General features: G+C 41.0%; 1 protein-coding gene across 2 annotated transcripts in view; it reads right to left on the bottom strand.

Moving 5' to 3' along the window:
- Window positions 1-23,352, bottom strand: part of CCDC68 (coiled-coil domain containing 68) — a 48,034-nt gene that overhangs the window by 5,623 nt on the left and 19,059 nt on the right. For both annotated transcript variants that reach the window (XM_030292260.1, XM_030292261.1), the window contains exons 8-10: window positions 17,576-17,658; window positions 9,672-9,777; window positions 8,272-8,355 (exon numbers count right to left, since the gene is read on the bottom strand). In XM_030292260.1, the coding sequence (XP_030148120.1) occupies window positions 8,272-8,355; window positions 9,672-9,777; window positions 17,576-17,658 (273 nt within the window). The remainder of the gene's footprint in view (window positions 1-8,271; window positions 8,356-9,671; window positions 9,778-17,575; window positions 17,659-23,352) is intronic.

Here is a 23,352-nt window from a genome sequence, read left to right as displayed (position 1 = left end):
AATACCTATTAGGAAACTAAGGAGTTAAAGTGTCATATTGAAGTTTAAAAGGTATTTCCTAAAAGTCCACCAGACGGTTTGGAGCAAGCAAACACGAAAATGCATGTTTTGGGGAAACATGTTAGAATTTTCATGGAAGCAAGAGGTGTAATAGTTATGCATGCCTAGCAAATGTCAAGACGTTTTCCAGGTGCTTTCCATATATCTATTCTTTGATAACTTTTATTCTTATGCATATTAAAGAAATAAGCCTGGCAAAACTCAAATTGTTTAGGTAACTTGTTTCTGATAACCCACACATTGTATATGCAGGATTCTGTTCAAATGTGCAAGCTTTATGCAATCCTGTGTGACTCCAAATCCTATGCTCTTTTCCCTGAAAGGTGTTCTTTTTCTGTAACCAGAAGAATTAGCTCAGCCTCCTTATATTACAAATAAGTAAATGGTGAGCCCCAGGAGACACAGAGATTCAATGATTTCTGAAGGGATTTCAGGTCTGATAAACATGAAACAGAAGAAAGGAAACCGTCAGGAAATTAATCAATAATTAATCTGCATCCATCCACCTATCCATCCATCTATCCAGTTAGTTTCTGCCATGTCTATGGCACCAACCCATGGGCAGAGGGAATGTGAAAGCATGGATCTTCCTTGCCAGTATACAGTATACACGGCATGGTGGAAGTGATAAAACAAACATGTAAACATTAAAAAATAAAAAGTTCAGGAGATTCCCGAGGCAGTAGGTAATTAATCACTATGTAAAAGGTATAACAGAAATCAGTGAGCAGAATAATTTATGATATTTTCATACACAAGGAGATTTCAGTTGGACCTTGAAGACAAAATGAAATGGCCTAGGTGGAAAAGAAGGGAGAAAAAGGTTCTTAAAGTGTGATCTTGGGATATCAGCAATATCAGCGTCACCCGAGAACTTACTAGAACTACCTACCCTCAATCTCCAATAAGACCTACTGAGAAACTCAGGGTAGCCAAGGAATGTGTTTTAAGAAGCTCACTTCTTAAAGTTTTAAGTGTTTATGTGTTTTAAGATGACTCTGACGTCTGTTCAAGTTTGAGAACCACTGGATTAAAGTGCTGGTTTTCAGTGTTGGTTGTATATTGGAATTATCTGGAGAGATTTAAAAACTAATGAATCTAGAGTCTCATCCGAGAGATTCTGTTTAACTTTGTTGCAGTCTGGGTTCAAGACTTTTCAAGACTCCATAGGTAATTCTAATGTGCTGCTAAGATGAAGAAACTAAGATAAAAACATAGAGGGAGGCAAACCATAAGAAACTCTTATACAGAGAACAAACAGAGGGTTGCTGGAGGAGTGGTGGGTGGGGGGATGGGTTAGATGGGGGATGGGCATTAAGGAGGGCGCTTGTTGATATGAGCACTGGGTGTTATATGTAAGTGATGAATCACTAAATTCTCCTGAAATCATTATTACGCTACATGTTAACTAACTTGGATTTCAATAAAATTTAAAATAATTCTTAAAAAAGATGAAGAACCATTGAAGTAAGGAAAGCTGAGACAAGATGTGGATTTTGCCCCTTCATATCCCTCAGCATCTGTACTGCGTAATAACTAAAAAATGGAACAAAAGTCTTCACACACATTGATCATTCACTGTGACGTTTCAAGAGTCAAGCACTTAACTAAAGTCTCATGTAGGAAATGTACTTTAGATTTAATAAACTGATAATAAAGATGTTCCTTGTATAATGGAGGTAAAGCTAATATACACTCCAAACAAGTGTAAGCACATATCATTGACCAAGTATGTTGCTGAGAAAAACTCCTCTCTATACAATACTCTGCAAGTTAGGAAGCAATTCAAATCACATCATGATGACAACAAATACTAAAATAATCCAGGCTGGACAATTATGTAGAGACTACTGGGATTTTGTCCAAAACGAATTCCTAGTTTCTCAAGTTGCTGAGTACCAAACAGTACAAAAGCATAGGAGTTATCATATTAGACTGTCTTTATTTTCATTTATCTCAACTTCCATGCTGATTTATTTCATTGGCTAGATTTAGATACTTATTTTTGATTCATGGGCTTTCATAGTTTTTCCTTTAATTAGGACAGCCATATCCACGAGTTTTATTACATCGTTACTTAACAAAACTACAAATCAATGACCAGAATATGTCTGCTTTTTTATGACTCTATCCAAGGATAGTTTATTGACATGATTTTACAAGAGAGCCTAATTTTTTGCATACTTTCTACCAACACATTCTTGTTAAATTAAATGTTAGGGATGATGATGGTTATATAAAATAAGATAATCTTCAAAGTTTAGAAAATGGTATGATTTCTGAAGACACATTTCCCTATCAGCAGGTCATTAGTGAAGAAGCTAAAAATGCATGAAATGCATGAAATGTGAGAGGAATGTCAGAGCTGAAGATTAAGATGATAAAGATATCATACAAAAGTAGAAAGAAAAATAATTTCGGTAGAGTTAAGCAGAAATTTTCCAGTGATATTAAAAAAATTTTTTAAACCTTAAAGCTTTTTAATATTTATTTATTTATTTTGAGAGAGAGACAGAGAGAGAGAGAGAGAGAGCGCAAGCAGAAAGGAGCAGAGAGAGAGAGAGAGGGAGAGAGAGAATCCCATGAAGGCTCTGTCCTTTAAGCACAGAGCCCAATGAGGGGCACAATCCCATGAACCATGAGATCATGACCTGAGCCGAAATCAAGAGTCTGATGCTTAACTTACTGAGCCACTCAGACACCCCAAAGATTGTTTTTTTAAAGAATAGAGTTATATGAGTGTATATCTCTCCCTTGCAGAGAGGGGGGAAAAATACCCTGCTAGAACAGAAAGAATGTCACAGAAAAAAGTATTTGTTACCAAAAAAAGTATTTGTTACCATGACTCAACAAACTGGAAAATGGAAAACATTTTAATATAGGAAATGTGACCATGACTAAAATAAATGTAAAAGGTCTGGCAAATTTAATGACTTCATTTCTAAACACATAATGTATGTACACACATATATTTCACACATTAATATAAGCACATGCACATACACACCCCCTGAGCACACACTTAATTTAATCACTCAGATAAACAGATTTTGTGGTGGTGATGGGGGGAGGGGAGCAGGTGCTTCCAAGGCAAGAAGACTCCAATGCAGCAAAGTGATGTTGAACGAGTTTCTTAACTTCTCTGAATCTCAGTTTAATCACTTATGAAATGTAGTAATAACTTTCTCCCAGAGTAGTTTTGAGGATTAAATAAAATGAAGCATGTAAGCATGCCTAAAAAGAGATGAATGCTTCTGGTATGGATGAGAAAACTATGCTGTCTGTGTGGTTTAGACTGGTGATGTGCTTACACAGGTTGTTCAAGCTCAGGTGACCACTTTTTATAAATGGAATCAATTCATCCTGTTATATAATGGATTCTAAAATAGGCAGCGGTCTTAAATTTGCAGTGAATGCCAGCCTACCCCTGCATATATCATCCCAGTTAAGAACTTCATAATAATCACTGACTAGGACCAGACCAGAAATAGGCTAACCATGGCTCAAGCACTCACTAAATTCAAGTACGTGGTCAAATATCACAGGTCCAGAGATGCTTTTCCTGATTCCCATCACTCTCTAACATATTGTCATATTCTACACTTTTCAGAACACTTATTCTCCCCAATTGTTTATTTACTTGTTTGTGTGTTATTATCTGTATGTTTTTTTAACGTTTATTTATTTTTGAGACAGAGAGAGACAGAGCACGAATTGGGGAGGGTCAGAGAGAGGGAGACACAGAATCTGAAACAGGCTCCAGGCTCCGAGCTGTCAGCATAGAGCCCAACGCGGGGCTCGAACTCACGGACCGCGAGATTGTGACCTGAGCCGAAGTCGGCCGCTCAACCGACTGAGCCACCCAGGTGCCTCGATTATCTGTATTTTCAAATAAAGTATAAGCTAGATGAGGTCAGGGACAGTCTGTTCTGTGCATTACCCATATACTCAACATTTGAAACATTTCCTGGTACATCAAAAAGACACATAACTATTTGATGGATAAATTAAATTCATGTGGTTTGGACTTTATAAAGCTGAAGTGGTTACTGTAAAATTCCTTGCTGTGAAGGAAAAGATTTATCTACAGAAGATAATAAATTTTGAGAATATATAAAGACATTCATCCAATAGTGCCATAGTTTGAAGGCTTTTTGTAAAAGAAAACATTAATATATAGTGGCTTGAATCAAGCTATCTACAGAGAATCTGAGACAGTATTGAGAGGTGCTTTCACATCACTGCAAAGAGTCTGTGGCCAACCAAGAAGTTTCCACGAGGGGAACAAATCTGTTGCTTTCTCATATCATACCAAGTGGCTAATCAGCAATTATTTGCTGAATTTTTGAGAAAATAGAAACATAGTACATGGGAAACAAATACATTGTTCTGGTAGTACCACTGATACCTTGATCCTGCGATGACAGCTGGCACTTCATTACGTCTGACCCAAAACCCAGAACCACCATGCAGTGAAAGCCCAGAGACAGGTAATCTCTCCAATTAAAATGTATTACCAAAGTGCAGTGAGTAAAGCAAGAGGGCACTGGAGCCAAAACAGGCAGATACACCATTGGAACAGATTTCCAACATGAAAGTTCAGTCTAGGATAAAAGGCATTTCAAATGCATGAAAAAAGCCCAGACTTCTCAGTAAAGTGAGACAACTAAAAAGTTAGATCCCTACCTCACACCAAACTTCATGAATTACATGTAAACTTGGATTTAAATGAGATTCCCAGTCCAAAATGGGAATCTGAGAACATGTGTTTATCATCTCCCCCTTCTTATATTTTATTAAAATAATAACAAATGATTTCTATGTATTAAAATCCCTTAGTGATAGAGAGGGGGGAAAAAGACTATCAGCAGATTGGAAATATGAGGACTGAAGGACTGTTGACTGCCAGAGCAGAGGCAGCTGCAGGTGGGCCTGTGGCCACTGAGGGAGATGACTGATCCTGCAGAAACCTAGAAGTCAGAGAACACATTATCAAAAACCTTAAAAATGGATATACTCCGAGTTACCAATTCCGCTTCTAAAAATTTATCTTAAGGAAGGAAGTAAATATATAAATGATTAGTGATCTTTGTATGAAGATGTTGAATTCAGTGTTGTTTACAAAAGCAATACTGAGGGGTGCCTGGGTGGCTCCGTTGGTTAAGTGTCCGACTTCTGCTCAGGTCATGATTTCGCAGTTCATGAGTTCAAGCCCCACATCAGGCTCTGTGCTGACAGTTTGGAACCTGGAGACTGCTTCAGATTCTGTGTCTCCCTCTCTCTCTGCCCCTCCCTGCTCATGCTCTGTCTCTCTCTCTCAAAAATAAATAAACATTAAAAAAATGCAAAACAAAACAAAACAACAACAACAAAAACCCCACAATTGTAATACTGAAAAACAATCTAAGGTCCAACAAAAAGGAGTGAGTTAATTAAATTATTGTAGATCAATATAGTGGCCATTTAAAGATAATACAAATGAAATCTGTTTGGTAAGCATAGACTTCTTGATATATTGCTATATAGAGAAAAAGACTCCTTGGCATGGTCTCTTCCCACTTTTCCAATGTCATTCCATGCTATTACATACCACTCTCGGATTAGAAGCAATCACAATGGCTCCCTGTCCTTCTGCCTGACCTGCCCTACCACCCAGTTTTCCACTAAGCTCAGATTAAAACTCATTTTCTTCGAGAGCTTGCTCCCACCCACCAATCTAAATCTTCTATCCAGGTGTTTTCTCTCAGAATATCTTGTTCTTTTCTGGGAGAATGCTTCCAAAATATTTCAAGTTACGTGTTCATTTATGCGTCTGTCTCCCTCTCTAGGCAGTAAAGTCCAGAGTGCAGGGCTCACTTATGTCTATTTTATTCAATATTGTTTTCCCTACCTTAGCATCTACATCATAGAAGCCACTCAATAGGTACTTATAGAATTAACTACAAGATTGATGATGTGAGCAAATGAGTGAAATGAATAAAAGCTTAAAAATACAATGAAATAGGGGCTCCTGGGTGGCTCAGTTGGTTACGTGTACGACTTCAGCTCGGATCATGATCTCACAGTTCATGAGTTGGAGCCCTGCATCAGGCTCTCTGCTGTCGGCACAGAGCCTGCTTCGGATCCTCTGTCCCCATCTCTCCCCACCCCTCCCTGTCTACCTCTCTCTCTCTCAAAAATAAATAAACACTTAAAATAAACTAAATAAATTAAATAAATAAAAATACAGTGATATAGACATTATGCCATAAATAGTCTATATGTTTAATACCTATGCACACATATGTACCAGCCACATAAGAGTCCCATAGAAAAACAGATATACACAACTGTGCTGACTCATGGATGGCAGTTTGCATAATTTTCTTATTATACTTGGCTATCCATATTTCTTAATTTATATAGAAACGAATGACTATATATTAGTTACATACAAATCATAAAAGAAAAAATATTCTCTCAAGTAACATTTGCCAATATGTTTGCCAAAAGTACACAAAGCTGTGAGGAAATACCCTTAGATATCTTTCTTGGGAGGAAGAGGCTCAAAGGGATATGAATCCCATCATCTGAGGCCCCTTGAGACTGACCAGCCGTTACTGGGCACTGGAGGGGAAACCAGTTTTGAGCCAATTATTCCAGAAAAATCGTTGCATTTTTCAGCTGCACAGAGATGCAAGTATTTTTATCAACCAGTCACGTGTAACCTAAAGAAGGTGAAAATCTAAGAAAAGCCCAAGGCTTCGAGGCCCCAACCTCCAGGACAGAGAGAACAGTGGTCCTCTGGGAAGGTCGACATGGCAAAACACGGCAATGGTTACAAAAGTAAAGATGTAAACATATTTACGGCCTCTTCATGTTATTATGATATGTTTGGGGAAAGCAGAAAGAACACGGTGGTGCGAGAAACGGTGTGGCAGTGTGGTGGGAGTATGGTGGTGCAGCTCCTCCCTGGGCTACCCTGTGGGGGGAGAAAAGCCCCCAGAGAGGAGGAGAAATCTAGTGGAAGTCAGAGCATCTCTGTGTTCCTTGGGACAGGAGTGCATGGCAGGAAGTCGAAACACAGAAGAATGAAGTAGAAAAGCTGACCCGTCCAGGCGGCGAATGATGAGTCTCTGACAGAGAAGGAAGCGGTGGCCCTGAGCACTGGCTAGAGCCCAGGTGGACGCAGCTGTGGCATCTTGGGCACTCCAGCCACCCCTGTGTGGGCTTTGCGGCACTTGCTGGGAGGTGGGGCACAGCCGAGCCTGGGTCTGTAGCCGAAAGTGTATAAAGGGCCTTCCTAGTGAATCGGAGATGAGCGGGCGGGAAGAAAAGCACGTTTCTGATGGTAAATTATGAAGCGTTATGCTAGGCTTCAGGTTTCAAAACACTGAAAAATAAGAAAATTACAACAGGCTTCTTGAAGTGGGTGAGCCCTGATGCAAAGGGCGGAAGCCGCGATCGATGTGAAAGATAAATGAGGAGGAAAGAGAGGAGCACCTGGGTGGCTCAGTCGGTTAAGCGTCCGACGTTGGCTCAGGTCAAGATCCTGTGGTTTGTGAGTTCGAGCCCCACATCAGGCTTTGCGCTGACAGCCTGGAGCCCGCTTTGGATTCTGCGTCTCCCTCTCTCTGCCCATTGCCTGCTCACACTCTGTTTCTCTCTCTCAAAAGTAAGTAAACATTAAAAAATTAAAAAAAAAAAGAGGAGAAAAAAGGACATCTCAGGGCAGGAAAGAGACAAAGATGTAAGACAGCAAAGCCAGCTACCTGGCTGGGTCTGAATTCACACAAGGTGGTCTTGACCAGGCTTCTAACTCACGTCCACATGTTATTTTGTATCTCCCCAATATAGCAAGCATTCTGGAATATTTGGGTGAGCTTTCCACAGTTATTTAATAGTATTTAATGTTATAAAATAATGTTTAATACTTTAATGTTATTAAGAGTACCTCTCCCACAAATCTATAATTTCTTATGCATAGAAGACACACATCTACCCACACTCACAAAAAGATGCTCATATATACACACAGACACAAGTACACTCACACAGAGATACTCAGGCACAATGACACACACACCCGTGCACACACAGACTCACTGTGTCACAGTGGCACACGAGCACACACGACACATCCACACACAGGCTCATGGAGACACCGAGAACCCACACACACACTCACCCGCAATCAATCATACTGAAATATACATCACATTCCCTCCTTACCTGGGCTTCAAGTATGTTAACTTTTTCTTTCAGATTTTCAATCCTTTTATCTTGTTCTTTCAAATTAGTTTTTAATCCTTCCATCTAAGAATTAGGAAACACAATTGGAAGAATCTCGTCAGACAACAGGGAAGTTACTTAAGTCAGAAATTGCACAGGTTTTTAGGGTCAACTGGCGCCCATCAAGTTAAAAAATTAAATCCCAAAGCATTAGCGGGCTCAGCAGGTTGCAGGAAATAGCAGGGCACATTGGCACCTAGGGAGGAGAGCACGTGGGCAGTCCTATTAAACACTGTCATCTTTGGAAAACCTGTTTAAACCGAATCCAGCGGGCACACATCCTGTGGGAAGCAGCTTTGGCCATCACTGTCTCCACCGCATAACGTTTTCCTACTGAGGGTACAGAGGTGGGTGGCCGTCACACAAGGCCACTGCCTGGCACGGGGAAGCTCCCCGAGGCAGAGATCTGGTCAGTCTGTGGCATCACGAGCTGAGCCTGCTTTGCTTGGGAAGAAAAGCATCTGCCAAGAAACAATGCGGAACTGGGGAGGTGGGGTATGAAGACCAGAACAGAGCGGGAAGAGAAGAAACCCAGGGGTTCTAAGGCCGATTCCGCCACTGTCATTTCTGTCACTGAACCACTCTGAGCCTCAGTTTTCTCATCTGGAAAATGAGAATCTGGGATACCTTCTAAGTCCCTCCGGGCTCTCAAGTGCCATGACTCAATTCTCTGCGCTTTTGGTGAGGTCCTAGCCAAATGTTTTATTTGTGTCGGGGTGGTATGAGAGGTATTTGGGAGGATTCCTTTTGGAAACAAATATTAGGTAGTAAAAAATGATGGAAGGTCTAATTTTAAGTCTAAAGCAGAGCCCTCAAACCAGATCAATAGATACCTTGAAATAAACTGGATGTGTACACAATCCACCGTCCATCTGGCTGCTACCGCAATTACCTCTTCTCTTTCACCTGCCAGGACGTTTCCAGAGAAGAATGGCCAGGCTACACCCCTGTCCCCACACACCTACTAAGTAAATTTGCTGTTTATGAGGTTATAAAAACAGATCATCGTGTCCTCAGAAAAGGCTGAAGCTTCTAACCTCCAAAATCGTCTAAAAAAACAGTGTACATTCTCTGGCTCAGAACCCCTTTTAAAAAATCATGGAAACAACTAAAGAGCAGTTAAACACAATTTCCCAGATATCTTCATTGAGAACACCACAGGTGTTGACATAGAGACAAAAGAAGGCATTGAACACAGGGTCATGCTGCCTGGGAATAAAAAGGAAATGTCAGCGGGGAGAAGAATCTCACTGCTTGTAAGGTCCAGACAAGCTGCCTGTATTCGGTCTTCACACTGTAAACATCCCATCTACCAGAGAAACACACTTGATTAATCTGACCTCCTGGATGACGCTGCGCAGGTTCTGATGTTGGGAATGAATCACAAACTGCAGATGAGAGGTCTGCTCCTGGAGAAGGGCAATCTCCATTTGAAGATCGTGGCAACTGGAAACACAAAAGGAAAAAGAAAGATTTGCTGAAGCACGGAGCAGCTCATTTTTACAGCTAAGCTGCCAGGCTGTCCTCACACACGACCCTGTTACTGGGCATCGCGGGGAAAGACGCTGGGGGCCCCATATGCCACACAAGACACTGAAGATAAATAGCCACAAAGCGGTCTCTGATGAGCTCAGACACGAACTTGAATGAGAATATCCATTCATGTCAACAACTCCCTCCTGGCCATCTGTGACTTCCCTCCCTCCAGGAGGTAGTTGAGTCAACCTGTATTGAGCCAGATGAAGCGCTCACATATCTAACCTGTCGTGCCTATGAGCACCCACAGATCTAGAACTCAGTGGGATGCACAGATAAGTATGTAAGGATAGCAGAGCTAGAATATGGGGGGCCAGGAATGCAGATTTTATATACAATGAGAAACCAATTTCTAATGATACACAGTTGGTGTGTGTTGTGGATTGACTGTGTTTGTCTTTTATTATTATCATCATCATTATTACTATTATTATTTCGGCTTCCTACTTTGGGTATTCTACCACCTATAAATAGAGCATAAAAAAAAGGAAATTAAATTCCAGCTAATATTTTGAGTCCACATCAACCATTGTGAAAACAAGATGGATGATGTTTGAATTTAGATTATTCATACTTTTCCAAAACTCCACTTAGGTAACTGGAACTGATTATACAGCTTTTGACTTGCCAGTATTTTCTTCTTGCCAATATTATTTTAGTTTTGAGGCAGCATGCATTGTGGCCAGGTCACCAAGCTTGGAAGCATTGTGACAGTCACATAGCAGACGGAATAATCCCTACTTTCATTACTTTACAGGAATATACTTAAAGAGGTTAGTGAATATGCTTTGGGAAAATAAGCTTTTACACAGTAATATATTAAGTTTTGTAGCTATTAAGGTTTTTTTTTAAATTTTTTTTTCAACGTTTATTTATTTTTGGGACAGAGAGAGACAGAGCATGAACGGGGGAGGGGCAGAGAGAGAGGGAGACACAGAATCGGAAACAGGCTCCAGGCTCTGAGCCATCAGCCCAGAGCCTGACGCGGGGCTCGAACTCACGGACCGCGAGATCGTGACCTGGCTGAAGTCGGACGCTTAACCGACTGCGCCACCCAGGCGCCCCTTAAGGTTTTATAGTTAGTAGCCACCACCAGTGAAATTGCAATTCTGATTTTTATAGCCTCTACAAACATTGCAAAGGTCATGGACATTCATGTGACACTAGAGAACATATTCTCATTTGAAAAAAAAAAAGAGAGTTTCATTTTGTTTCACATCATGTACTAAAACATTGCTTCTCAAACTTAATATGCATGGGAGGATCTTGTTAAATCATGAGGGAATCTTGTTAAAATGCACATCTGATCCAGCAGGCTGGGGTCGGGCTTGGGATTCTGCTTTTTCAATAGGCTCCAGGTTGTTGCCAATGAGTCTGCCTGCCCATGAACCACTGAGGTTGGCTCGATATCTCCTACTGTATAATATACTCTCTCAAAGCCAAGTAACTTGCAGGCAACTTGTAATACTTAAGACAGTCTTTTAATTGTTCCCCTGTTTTGGTTTTGCATGAGAGAGCTTTAAAAATAGTTTGTTTCACTGTAGAAAAAATTAATTTCTATAAAACTACAGAAGGTCTTGCATAAGTACCAATATTATATAATGTTAGCCGTTACTCTTTACTTATCCTATGGAATTAAATAATATATGCTATAAAAATACCATGCAATTACACAAAATATATGTAAAATGTAGTTCATTATCGTTCACAGCATAAAAATTGGAATGCTAAATGTTCATCAATAGAAGGCTAATAAAACAAATTATGCTAGATCCATGCCATTTTTATTTTACATATACATATATGTTACAGAGATAGGCCAATAGACTTGACTTATATCAAAGATGATTCTGCAGAATTTTATAAAAAGGATGGTCTTTTCAACAAATGAAGAGACAACTTCAGTTGTTCTGAGACAACTCTACATTCATATTAAAAAAAAAAAAGAAAATTAATCCCGACCTCACTTCATAAGAAAAAGAAATTCCATGTAGATTGTAAATAAGCTGGAGACCCCAAAGACCTTTAGAATATAATATAGAAGAACACCTTCATGAATCTGCAATAGGTAAAGGTTTTTTAAAATAGCACTCAAGACAGTATTAGCCACAAAGTTAATTTTGACTAGACAAAAATGAAAATCTTCTAATCATCAAATGAGAGGGTAGAGGATAGCCTCAGAATATTGAACTGAAATGACTAATAAAGGCACTGTACTCGGGATCTATAAGGACCACATCTACCCATAAACAAGACAGATACCCCAGTAGAAAAATTAGAAAGGGACTTGAAGAGGCACTGCCCAAAAAAGAGGAGTTTAGGACATATGGGGCAGAGAAGGCAGACAAAGGTCTGCCCAACAGCTGGTGCTAAGACTCAAAACTGCTCCGGTGAAGAGGCAAAACAGAGAGAAGAAGGAAGGAGGAGTCACTCAGGACTTCCTGGGAAATAGCGAGAAAGAACTCAGGATTCCTTACAGAGGCAGGCTGGCTTTGAATATTTATAAACTGTTCACAAACCCATAAGAAAATTTAAAAATAAAATATAAACTTGTAAAAATATTGAAGACCAGTATTCAAAATGGTCTCATTGTGTCTTTCGATGACCCAGAACTCAGACCAAAGGGGAAAAAACGATGGTTTTAGAAGATGGGGCGGGGTGGACCTTACGCTCCTCAAAATATGAAGCTCAGGAAATTTCTCCACCTATTCCACGACGGCGTTACCATAGAAGTCACTGTAGATAAATAAAAATCTGAAAGAGGTCTCAAGGTGGAAGAAAAATATTTCTAGCAGCATTCTTGAAAACACAGGGCTTTCATTTCAGGCTTATCTGTATTAATACATAGAACAGGGACTAATATAAATCGGAAGAATTCTCTCTTAGGATTGTCCAATAAATATGAAACCTAGTCACCCACTTAAGGTCTTTAAGTGTGGGAATATACTGAAATCAGCTGCCATTTGAGCTCCCTTTAATCTCCGCTCTTTATCTTTCAGCGAAAGCACTCAACCTTAATAAAGAGGTACTAACGCAAAACAGCAGGAAGAAAACATTACAAAGGCCAGGCCTAGAAAAGGATACCAAGCCCTAACAAATATCTGATTCACGCTCTGCCTCCCAGCGTCTCAATATAAATATAAAGTAAATTAAAATACTGAAATTAAAATACCTTTGAAAAACTTACACTGGGAAGATGCAGGTGTATTTTTCCCTACTCTTCCCACTGAGTACAACCAAAAACACAAGACGACTCTGGAAGGTGGAGAAGAAGGCAGATCAGCTCAAGACCTGAGAATCCAAGGAACAACACAATGTTGAGTTCTCTGGGTTTTCTTTTTGCCTCATATATCCCAGACTCGGAGCTGAAAAAATCTGCAGCCTGGAAATGCCAATGGGAGCAGACAAAAAAATGCCCCATCAACAAGAGAGGAAAAGCTTGGCCCTATCCTTTTGAGGAAGGGAATTGGGAATCCTCTCTGCATTCAGAGCACCAATCTTATCTTTAACTTGTAGAAATGTAAAAACGAATGGCTTAGCCTTTAGTAATATGGGACCAGTATAGCATAAGTACTTGGCGAGAAGCAAACCCTCAATTGCTTTGATGACCAATGTCTGCCAATCACTTGGCCAAAGGAAATTGAATTAATGGAGAATTGTCTCCAGTGTGTCCATTCATCAGGATACTTTAAAACCTATCTTAGGGTTAACTTACACCATCAGAGGGCAACATTATTCAACCGCATTGCCCTCTACTCCAAACTTACAATGGCTTTGACTGAATTGTTTTCTGACATCATGTTATTCTTTTGTAGAGGATTTTTCTGAGGTACAGCTCCTGTGTTTCTCAAAAGGATAACTCTAAAATGGACCTTTGTGTTTGTTATATCACAAGGCAGAGGGACAGGTTGGAAAACTGCCTTCTGCTCATAGACACACAGGGGAATTAGGAAACCAGTCCCAGGGAAAGTCTCCAGAGGTCTCCAGAAATGAAAGAAGGTCAAATATCCTCCATAGCAAAACGAGAACAGACTGCTCTAAGAATTCTAGAACCCAAGCTCCCTAGAGGCTGTGTAATCGCTTCACCAGTTAGAAACTCTGCTCTCTCCCTAAAAAGCTAAGAATGGATTAAATTAAATAAGGTACCTGGGGTTATTCTATCTGTCAACAGCAAAACATAATACATGCGGTGGTTTATTAGTGATGGTAGTAGAAATATGGACTCAACCTTGTTTTTAATGAGATGCTTCTGCCAAATCTCTTAACTCTCATTAAAAGTAACTGTAAGGGTTAGCATAAGGTATTATAATTATATGTTCATATCCATATACAAAAAAACTGTCACTTTCTCCTGAATTATAAATACCTAAAAGTCATCTTCTTTAGAGATGCTTTTAAAAAATTTTTTTATTAAAAAAAGTTTTTTAACATTTATTCATTTTAGAGAGAGAGAGAGAGCGAGCATAAGTGGGAGAGGGGCAGAGAGAGAGGGAGACACAGAATCTGAAGAAGGCTCCAGGTTCTGAGCTGTCAGCACATAGCTTGATGCGGGGCTCGAACCCACAAACTGCAAGATCACAACTCGAGCCAAATTGGGACGCTTAACAGACTAAGCTACCCAGGCACCCTGAGATGCTTTTTAATATTAAAAATACCAAGTTAGACCATAATGAATCTTTTCATCAAAATGGCAGAAAGTCATGGCACCCGTCAAACCCATCCTGCCTAAGGAAAATTTAATCACCCATACCCCCCTGCTCAGAGGAGCTACCACAGGCTATTTTGGGGGTAAGGGAAGACCACCCGTAGGCCTGGGAGTTGGTGCCTGCCAAAAGGCCATTGGTTAGGGGCACCCGGGTGGCTCAGTCGGTTGAGCTTCCGACTTCCGCTCAGGTCATGATCTCACAGTTCGTGGGTTCAAGCCCTGCATCGGGCTCTGCACTGACTGCTTGCTCAGAGCCTGGAGCCTGCTTCGGATTCTCTGTCTCCTTCTCTCTCTGCCCCTCCCCTGCTCACACTTTGTCTCACTCTGTTTCTCAAAAATAGATAAATGTAAAAAAAATTTTTTAAAAAAGCCATTGGTTAGATGACAACATAGGGGATGGTTAACATGAGCGATCTGCCCAGCAGGAAGTAGTATTAGGCCGGCAGACTCTTTCCTCTGCAATGTGAAAGGAAACTACAGAGAATACAAGCCAGCTGGAGAAAACCACTGAGAAAAGTTAATAAATCATACAGGAAAAACAAAGAGTGAGGAAGAATGAAACTGTAGAACACCCATGACTGAATAGGAGCAACAAAATAATCTGGTTTTTAAAAACAGAGTTGGTGCTGATGTGTGGTCCTCCTGTCTTCCCAAGAGATGCATCTTCTTTATGGCCATATCTATCCAATCTTCACCTAACAGAAATCTTCTTATTTGTGGTAGCTTAACCAAGTCTCTATTGCTTTAACCAAAAGCATCTGACACCTACTGATTTCACTTTCTTGTCATTTAGCAGAGTGAATACCTCTACACACAGACAAAGTAATAAGGAAGATAAATATTTGTGATGCCTACACTCTATGAAAATTGCATAAGCTTGGATGTTCAAACACCTCTCTAGAAACACAAAACATCCATTTCCCTCAAGATATTTCTAAAACCTCCCTAAGAGCTTTCTGAGAATTCCTTATAACAACTGCTCATATATAATAGAACAGAAAGAATAGCTCAGTTTGGTTTTCAAAATGGCTACACTTTGGGCTCAAAGGCTGACAAAAACCCTATTGTCAATAAAAATCATCTTTAAAGAAAAAATATCAAACTCAGGTTGTCTGAACTCTTAATGGAAAGCACACAGTACCAGCCAGCAGTCCTGCTACACGGAAAAACTCTCGCAGAAAAAAAAAAAAAAAAGATACTCCACAGATTTACTTAGAATTATGAGTATACGTAATTCTGAAGACCTATGGATGTCTTCCACAGTATTTCCTTCATTCTCTACGAGATGCACAGTGCTGTACTTCACTCTCTTAGAAAGTCCCCTGCTGGGGCTCTATGCCTGTACACAAAGAATATGTGTAAATTAGTATTAGCGGTATTCCAGTATGTTCTGAATACGTATGGGCAATTGCCAGGGTCAGCCCAGATCTGGACTTCGGCATATGTGGTCCAATAGATGGATATGAGCCAGACAGAAGGCAGAAGTTTATGAAAGATGAGAAGAGGGGCGCCTGGGTGGCGCAGTCGGTTAAGCGTCCGACTTCAGCCAGGTCACGATCTCGCGGTCCGGGAGTTCGAGCCCCGTGTCGGGCTCTGGGCTGATGGCTCAGAGCCTGGAGCCTGTTTCCGATTCTGTGTCTCCCTCTCTCTCTGCCTCTCCCCCGTTCATGCTCTGTCTCTCTCTGTCCCAAAAATAAATAAACGTTGAAAAAAAAAATTAAAAAAAAAAAAGATGAGAAGAGAAAGACAGTTAATTGGAAAGGAAAGAGAAAGAGAAAAAAAAACAACAATAAACCAAAGACCAAGAGAAAGAGAGAGATCTTTGAGTATATATTATTGAATAAATGAGAATAAAACTTCGTACATTCTGAGGTTCATAAAAATTCCTGATATCCTAAGAAGCAACAGTTCCAGATAGGTGAAATAAGACCTTGAAATAGACTTGACTTTGAACCTTATATTAGAACATATAACAACAGTGGCAGGATTAGAATTAGAAGGGAAGGGAGGGGAGGGGAGGGGAGGGAAGGCAGGGGAGGGGAGGGAGGGGAGGGACGGCAGGGGAGGGGAGGGAAGGGAGGGGAGGGGAGGGGAGGGGACGGGAAGGCAGGGGAGGGGAGGGAAGGGCGGGGAGGGAGGGGAGGGGAGGGAAGGCCAGGGGAGGGGAGGGAAGGAGGGGAGGGGAGGGGAGGGGAGCGGAAGGCAGGGGAGGGGAGGGAAGGGAGGGGAGGGGGAGGGGAGGGAAGGGAGGGAGGGGAGGGAGGGAGGGAAGCAGGGGAGGGGAGGGAAGGGAGGGGAGGGAGGGGAGGGAAGGGAGGGGAGGGGAGGGGAGGAAGGGAAGGGGAGGGGAGGGGAGGGGAGGGGAGGGAAGGGAAGGGAAGGGAAGGGAAGGGAAGGGAAAAAGTGTGAGGAAATTTTATAGGTAATCAGTTATCACATACATGATGTTCCAGAGGATTTTTTTAACAGCAGTGAAATAATGCAGCAGCTGGGTGATATCCATGCTCCACGTACCCCCATACTAAGGGCTGTACCCTGTAACAGCTTGTGAATTATGAGTATTTGTAAGTCAGTCCAAAGAACTGAGAATACCTTCAGAGTAGTTCCTTCATTCTCTACAAAGCTGGGGAGCACCACAAAAGAGTCTTACAATTCCACTTGTAGGCTAGCCTACTTGATGCTGGCTATAGCAGAGACCCACTGACAAAATCAGAAGCATCAGGGGGAATGAAGGCCTCAACAGCAGCCTCTTTAGCACCCAGGGTAAACAGGGAGGGAACAGGCTTGCATTCTTCAGAATGATTAACCCTGCACCACCCTGCTGCTGATTCCCCGGGGGGGGGGGGGGGGCATGTGGCTGTTAATATTAAGCAATCTCCCTTCATCCTGTGCTTTCAGTCTTCCTGTCTCCTTAGAAGGTGGGAGCCTTCTGTCCACTGGCCAGTGGACCAGCAGAGGGGAAAGGAATCAGGAACTGCTTTAATAGGAGGCAGATCTGCAAACCTTTTAGCATATGTAGCGTTGGATTGGAGTTGTAGCAGCTTGTTTTCCAAAGACAGTTTTTTTTCTAGCAGTGTTCTCTTTTCCTAGGAGAAAATAAGATACAATTTTATTTCTCTGTGTGTGTATGTGTGTGTGTGTGTGTTTGCTAAGTCATTCTTGCAAACTATTCACAAAAGATGCTTCTTATACTATTAGAAATATGTTTTGAGCTACAGAGTCAATTTCAACTGTTACAACCCACCCCAGGGAGACATTTTCCTGTGTGGTTTCCAAGTAGCTCGGTGACAGGTCAAGACAGGTTGTCTTTACGCTCCTCACTTGCCTGGAGACTTTTTGCTTCTCTTCCAGTCCATAATCGAAGTGTACCCAGCTCAGTCAAACTCCTGCCCCCCTCCAGCCCATCCCGAGTGCAAACTGCCAGCTCGTCTCTCTCTTGGCATTGGCTCTCCCTCTGTTCCACCTGCTTCTCCTACGTGAGACTGAGTAGTTGGTATCCAAGGACACTACTGACCTTATCTTCATAGCCCTACCTGCTCACAGGGCATCTGTCAGAAGGTAGAAAAGTAGCAAATGAATTTATAGTGAAGGATCAAGGCCACAAGTGATAAAGTCACTTTCTAGTTAGAATATAAGAGAAATGTTGACATTGAGAAAGAAAAATGTAAAGAAATACCTTAATGCTATTATTAAACCAAACTCTTTCCACTCAAAAGGAATATAACAAGTCCATGAGAAATCAAACTGGGACGGTTGTGTTCTTTTTTATATTGAACGGTGAGAGATTGATTGACACTTTACAATGCTGTTTAAAACCATTCCGGCTGCAGTATTTACACGGGTAAAATACAAGGCAATGTTGTAGAGCAAAAATGCAAGTATCGGGGCGCCTGGGTGGCGCAGTCGGTTAAGCGTCCGACTTCAGCCAGGTCACGATCTCGCGGTCCGTGAGTTCGAGCCCCGCGTCAGGCTCTGGGCTGATGGCTCGGAGCCTGGAGCCTGTTTCCGATTCTGTGTCTCCCTCTCTCTCTGCCCCTCCCTCGTTCATGCTCTGTCTCTCTCTGTCCCAAAAATAAAAAAAAAAAAAAAAAAAAAAAAACGTTGAGAAAAAAAAAATTTAAAAAAATGCAAGTATCTTGCTGGACACAGGCTGACCTAGTTACACTGTGACTACGTAATTTTTGCCAAGGCTTTAACCTTTCTGGGCCTGATCTCTGTTAGGAAAAATTAGCCAAAACTTGGAAATCAAAACAATATATGATTTTAATGTCACACTGGGTCATTGTTTAATAACCTGACCCAATTCTCATGGAGAATTTCCCTGCATTTATGACTTCATCATTTATGATTCAGTTAGAGCCCCGACTCTGTGAAGTCGCATGTTCATTTGTAGATTTCTGCCTGGTAGAAAAGATAAGCCCACAGGTTATGGTTTAATTGCCTCAAAGCATATTAACCAGCCTTGTGTCTAACCTAGTAATCCGATTCTATATTCCTTTTTTCAAAATGCCTTTTAATAGCCAGTTTCTCAAAATCCTTTAAAACAGATTTACCATCTTATTGGTTCCTTATTAATGAATAAGTTGAGTAAAACATCTGACATATATTCATTTTATATTTGTTTGAGTCATGTTTCTTTTTTTTTCAGTCATGACTCTTTGAACTTCCCTGAAATTGGGATAATACTACCTATATTGAAATGTTGAGATAATTGGAGATATTATATGTGAAAAGTCCACATGCTTCTCGGACATATATTATGACCTCAGTTTATAATTTGAAGGTGCCAAACACTTAATATCTTATGTGCTATTATTTTTAAAATTTGCATTAACTTTTTTGGATTTTTCCTGTAGCATTCCTGCCACATATGGAAATTTCCCTTGTGTCACCTAGTTGTGTTCAAATTATTTTTGAGGGATCACAAATATGCCTCACAATCTTATTGGGATACTTGGATCATTAAAGAAACACATCACTGATAATATATTTCGATTTTGTAGGGAAGAAAATGGTGTTTAACAAACATCCTAAAGGACTTAACTCTCAATGGATCTTCATAACCAGAGTTCAAGCAGACAAGACAACTGGACAACTAAATGTTCTGCAGTGGCCAATGCTGCAGCATGTAGTTTGGGCTCTTGATGCTTCCTCTCTAAAAACACAGAAAATCATACCATACTGGCTAGCACTTTTTCTCAGAGTGTCCTCTGGAAAAGGAAAGGAGTTCACAGCGCCACCCAGTGGACAATCTACTCTTCTCAAAAAAACGGTACCTCTTGGGAGCTCAAGAGTTCCCTCGTCCTATTGATCAAAGTGGAGTAGACACCAATTTAAATAATTGCCATATGTTAACATCTAAATGATTTAGGAACCGCGTATATCATTTTTATCTGACGCCAGAGAAGACGGGGGCATAATGGAAAGCATTTTGAACTGGTAACTGGAGGACAGTGGAAATCGTTCCTTGCTCCCACTGTCCTCGTTTATAAAATGGTGATGAGGAACTAGGTGGTCTCAAAAGCACCTTTGAGCTCTAAAATTCTAATAGAGCTAAATCAATGACACTGGAAAACAAATATGATGCAACAGAATTGCACTGCTAGCAAAAGGAACATATGCCATATTAAAATGTTCTTATTGGGCGTTTTTGCTGGCTTATCACTATGTTTATGGAATTCATTCTCACTGCATTCCTGATTAAAGTGGGGCAGATGGTGAAGGTTTTAAGTAATGTGTTCATTACCAGCCCTCATACCACTAATGGCTACTTACTGGAGCAGTGGCTTGTTCAAGTGAGTAGAAAATGAATCCTTCTCCAGGGGCCACCCACTACCAGGGCAATATTTATCAACCTTTGTTGGGGGTGTTCATTTTTAATTTTCATTTCCTTTTTCTTTTCGAACTCATGTCTTTTCCCTATTAACACAAAAGTCTAGAGTTCCGTCTCCTCTCATTCTGATGCCCACCCCCCCCCCCCGAGGAACCCTTCATCACAGTCTGTTTTCTCAGTAACCTTAAATCAAGAATATGGTGCCAAGCTTTGTTTCTTATAGTTTTATTTATTCGCTTGTTTGTTTTACAAATATAACATGCCTTGAAACTAAAAATATTTTTTAAAAACTCCTGCACATTGCCCTTCTGCTCCATCCCCAACTATCTCTACCTCTCTGAGATTCCAGTAGGCTCCACTCTAGGAAATCACTGAACCAGAATATTCTAGAGGGCTACTGCATGACCATGAACCATGGGCATCCTGTCCGCTTACTCTGTCACAGAGCACCTAGAGACAGACCACCGTTATGTTTCGATATCAAGATAAATGCTAGACTATCACTTCTCAAAAATGCCTGCCAGTATCTAAGCTAATCAACTTTATTCTGGAGTACATTCCCCTACCTTCAATAGGGGTGTCTGCCTCCCTGGGGACCCCTAGGAGAATGAATGAAGAGAGATGTGGGAAGTTCCTTGAGTCCCACACAACGCAAATGTACTACACTGCAATCTCTACAAAGAGACTATGTCTGGTTCATTCACAAATAGATATCCAGCCTCAAGCTCTGACTGTTACATGTTAAGTCTTCATATGTTTGCTGAAGAAACAGTCAAGTGAATATAACCCAGAATTCTGAGATGAACTCACATCCAGTACAGATTTCACCGGGTTTTCTGGAATTATATTCTGCTGTTCTTTTGTTAATTTTCTGAGACTGACAGCTGGCCACTACACCTGACCCAGTGTTACTGGGTATGAGGTGATCACAAGTCCAAATTTAAATGAAAGCTGGTTAGTCAGCTCTATTTGCATTCCAGAATTGTCTTCCTTTCCTAAGTGCAAACATTCTTTGTGATTAGTTTGCTGAGCTATTTATTACAGGATAAAATTCTAATGCTACAAAGTATTCATCCAAATGTTAGTTTGTTCAAAATATCATAACTATAAACTGTCACACTGCCTGCAAACCAGCTGCTTGAGGACATTCTAGCCCAATGTATCTGGCTACAGTAAAACATTCCGTAACCCACCCCACAACACAGATGAGCTACGTATTAGTATTACCAGATTCAGTTAAATTTGGATTTATTCAATTTTTTGTGATTGCCTCACAGGAACTCACAAGTTCAACCAAACTCAGTGTTATAAATTAAATTCTTGGGAAATACGTAGAAAAATTAATCAAATTTCCTTTGGCCAGACACCTGAATATTGAAATGTGATTCTTTTGAAGTGACATTTCAAAAGTGACATCAACTCAAGCAGACATAAAACAGAACAAGGCTGAGAAGAGAAGAGGCAAACCAGGGCATCATTATAATAAATATAAAACTTCATTGGGCAATATTTACCAGAAGTCAGAGTCTATATTCTTTTTTTTTTTTTGAGATTTTATTTTTAAGTAATCTCTACACCCAGTGTGGGGCTCGAACTTACAACCTCGAGATCAAGAGTTGCACGCCCTACCAACTGAGCCATCCAGGCGCCCCCAAAACCTATATTCTTATCTACCCCAAATTCAGTTTCAGAGAGCACAATTTTCTATTGGTTTGTTTTGCTACTAAAAACCCAGTATTCCTTGGTTTGTATTCTAAATTCTAAGGAATGCATCATTAAGTTTATGTGCTCACCTTTTGTATATATTTAGAGTGCCAGCCACTCACAGGCATACTACATAAAATTTTTAATAATTTTTGTTCTGTCACTACTCTTCCCTAAGTTGTCTTTAGGAAGTTCCAATTTCTGCAGAATGTCTTTTCTTTTCTTTTGAGAGAGAGGGAGCATGGGAGAGGGGCAGCAGAGAGGGAGACAGAGGATCTGAAGTGGGCTCTGCCTTAACAGCAGAGAGTCAGATGTGGAGCTAGAACTCACGGACCGAACCCGCGAGATCACAACCTCAGTGGAAGTCAGATGCTTAACCGGCTGAGCCGGTCAGGAGCCCCAGAATGTCTTTTCTTTTTTTCAACGTTTATTTATTTTTTGGGACAGAGAGAGACAGAGCATGAACGGGGGAGGGGCAGAGAGAGAGAGAGACACAGAATCGGAAACAGGCTCCAGGCTCTGAGCCATCAGCCCAGAGCCTGACACGGGGCTCGAACTCAACGGACCGCGAGATCGTGACCTGGCTGAAGTCGGGCGCTTAACCGACTGCGCCACCCAGGCGCCCCCAGAATGTCTTTTCTTAATGTGAATTCTATCTGTCCTAATACAGCCATAGAATTTTATAATCCTAAAGTGAACTCAGATGGCCAAAAAATGGATACTTCACTGAGTCTAATACATAGAATTAGCCTATAGCGATCCTCTGTATTATTACTAGGAATAGGCGGACTTTGCGATCATTTCCATTGCTTCCATTCACAGCCTCGCCTGCTTCCCCTATCTAAGCCATACATACACTCAAGAAAGAAAGTAACAGTGATATGAGCAGTATCTGTAGAGGTCAATCCGTGACAGTACAGATCATATTAAGTGTGTAAGGGGAAAAACCAACATTATTGGGTACTTTCTAAAGTCTCAGTAGTGGCAAAGCATACTTTCACCTAATGTCTTACTTATTTTAGTATTATTTTCTTTTCTTTTTTTTTAATGTTTATTTATTTTTGAGACAGAGAAAGACAGAGCATGAATGGGGGAGGGTCAGAGAGAGGGAGACACAGAATCTGAAGCAGGCTCCAGGCTCTGAGCTGTCAGCACAGAGCCCAACGTGGGGCTCAAACTCACGGACCGTGAGATCATGACCTGAGCCGAAGTCGGACACTTAACCGACTGAGCCACCCAGGCG

Source organism: Lynx canadensis, chromosome D3 (genome assembly GCF_007474595.2).
Source record: "Lynx canadensis isolate LIC74 chromosome D3, mLynCan4.pri.v2, whole genome shotgun sequence".
In the NCBI taxonomy this organism is placed as follows: domain Eukaryota; kingdom Metazoa; phylum Chordata; class Mammalia; order Carnivora; family Felidae; genus Lynx; species Lynx canadensis.
Note: the sequence above shows the minus strand (reverse complement) of the source record. Positions and strands in the feature narration are given on the sequence as shown.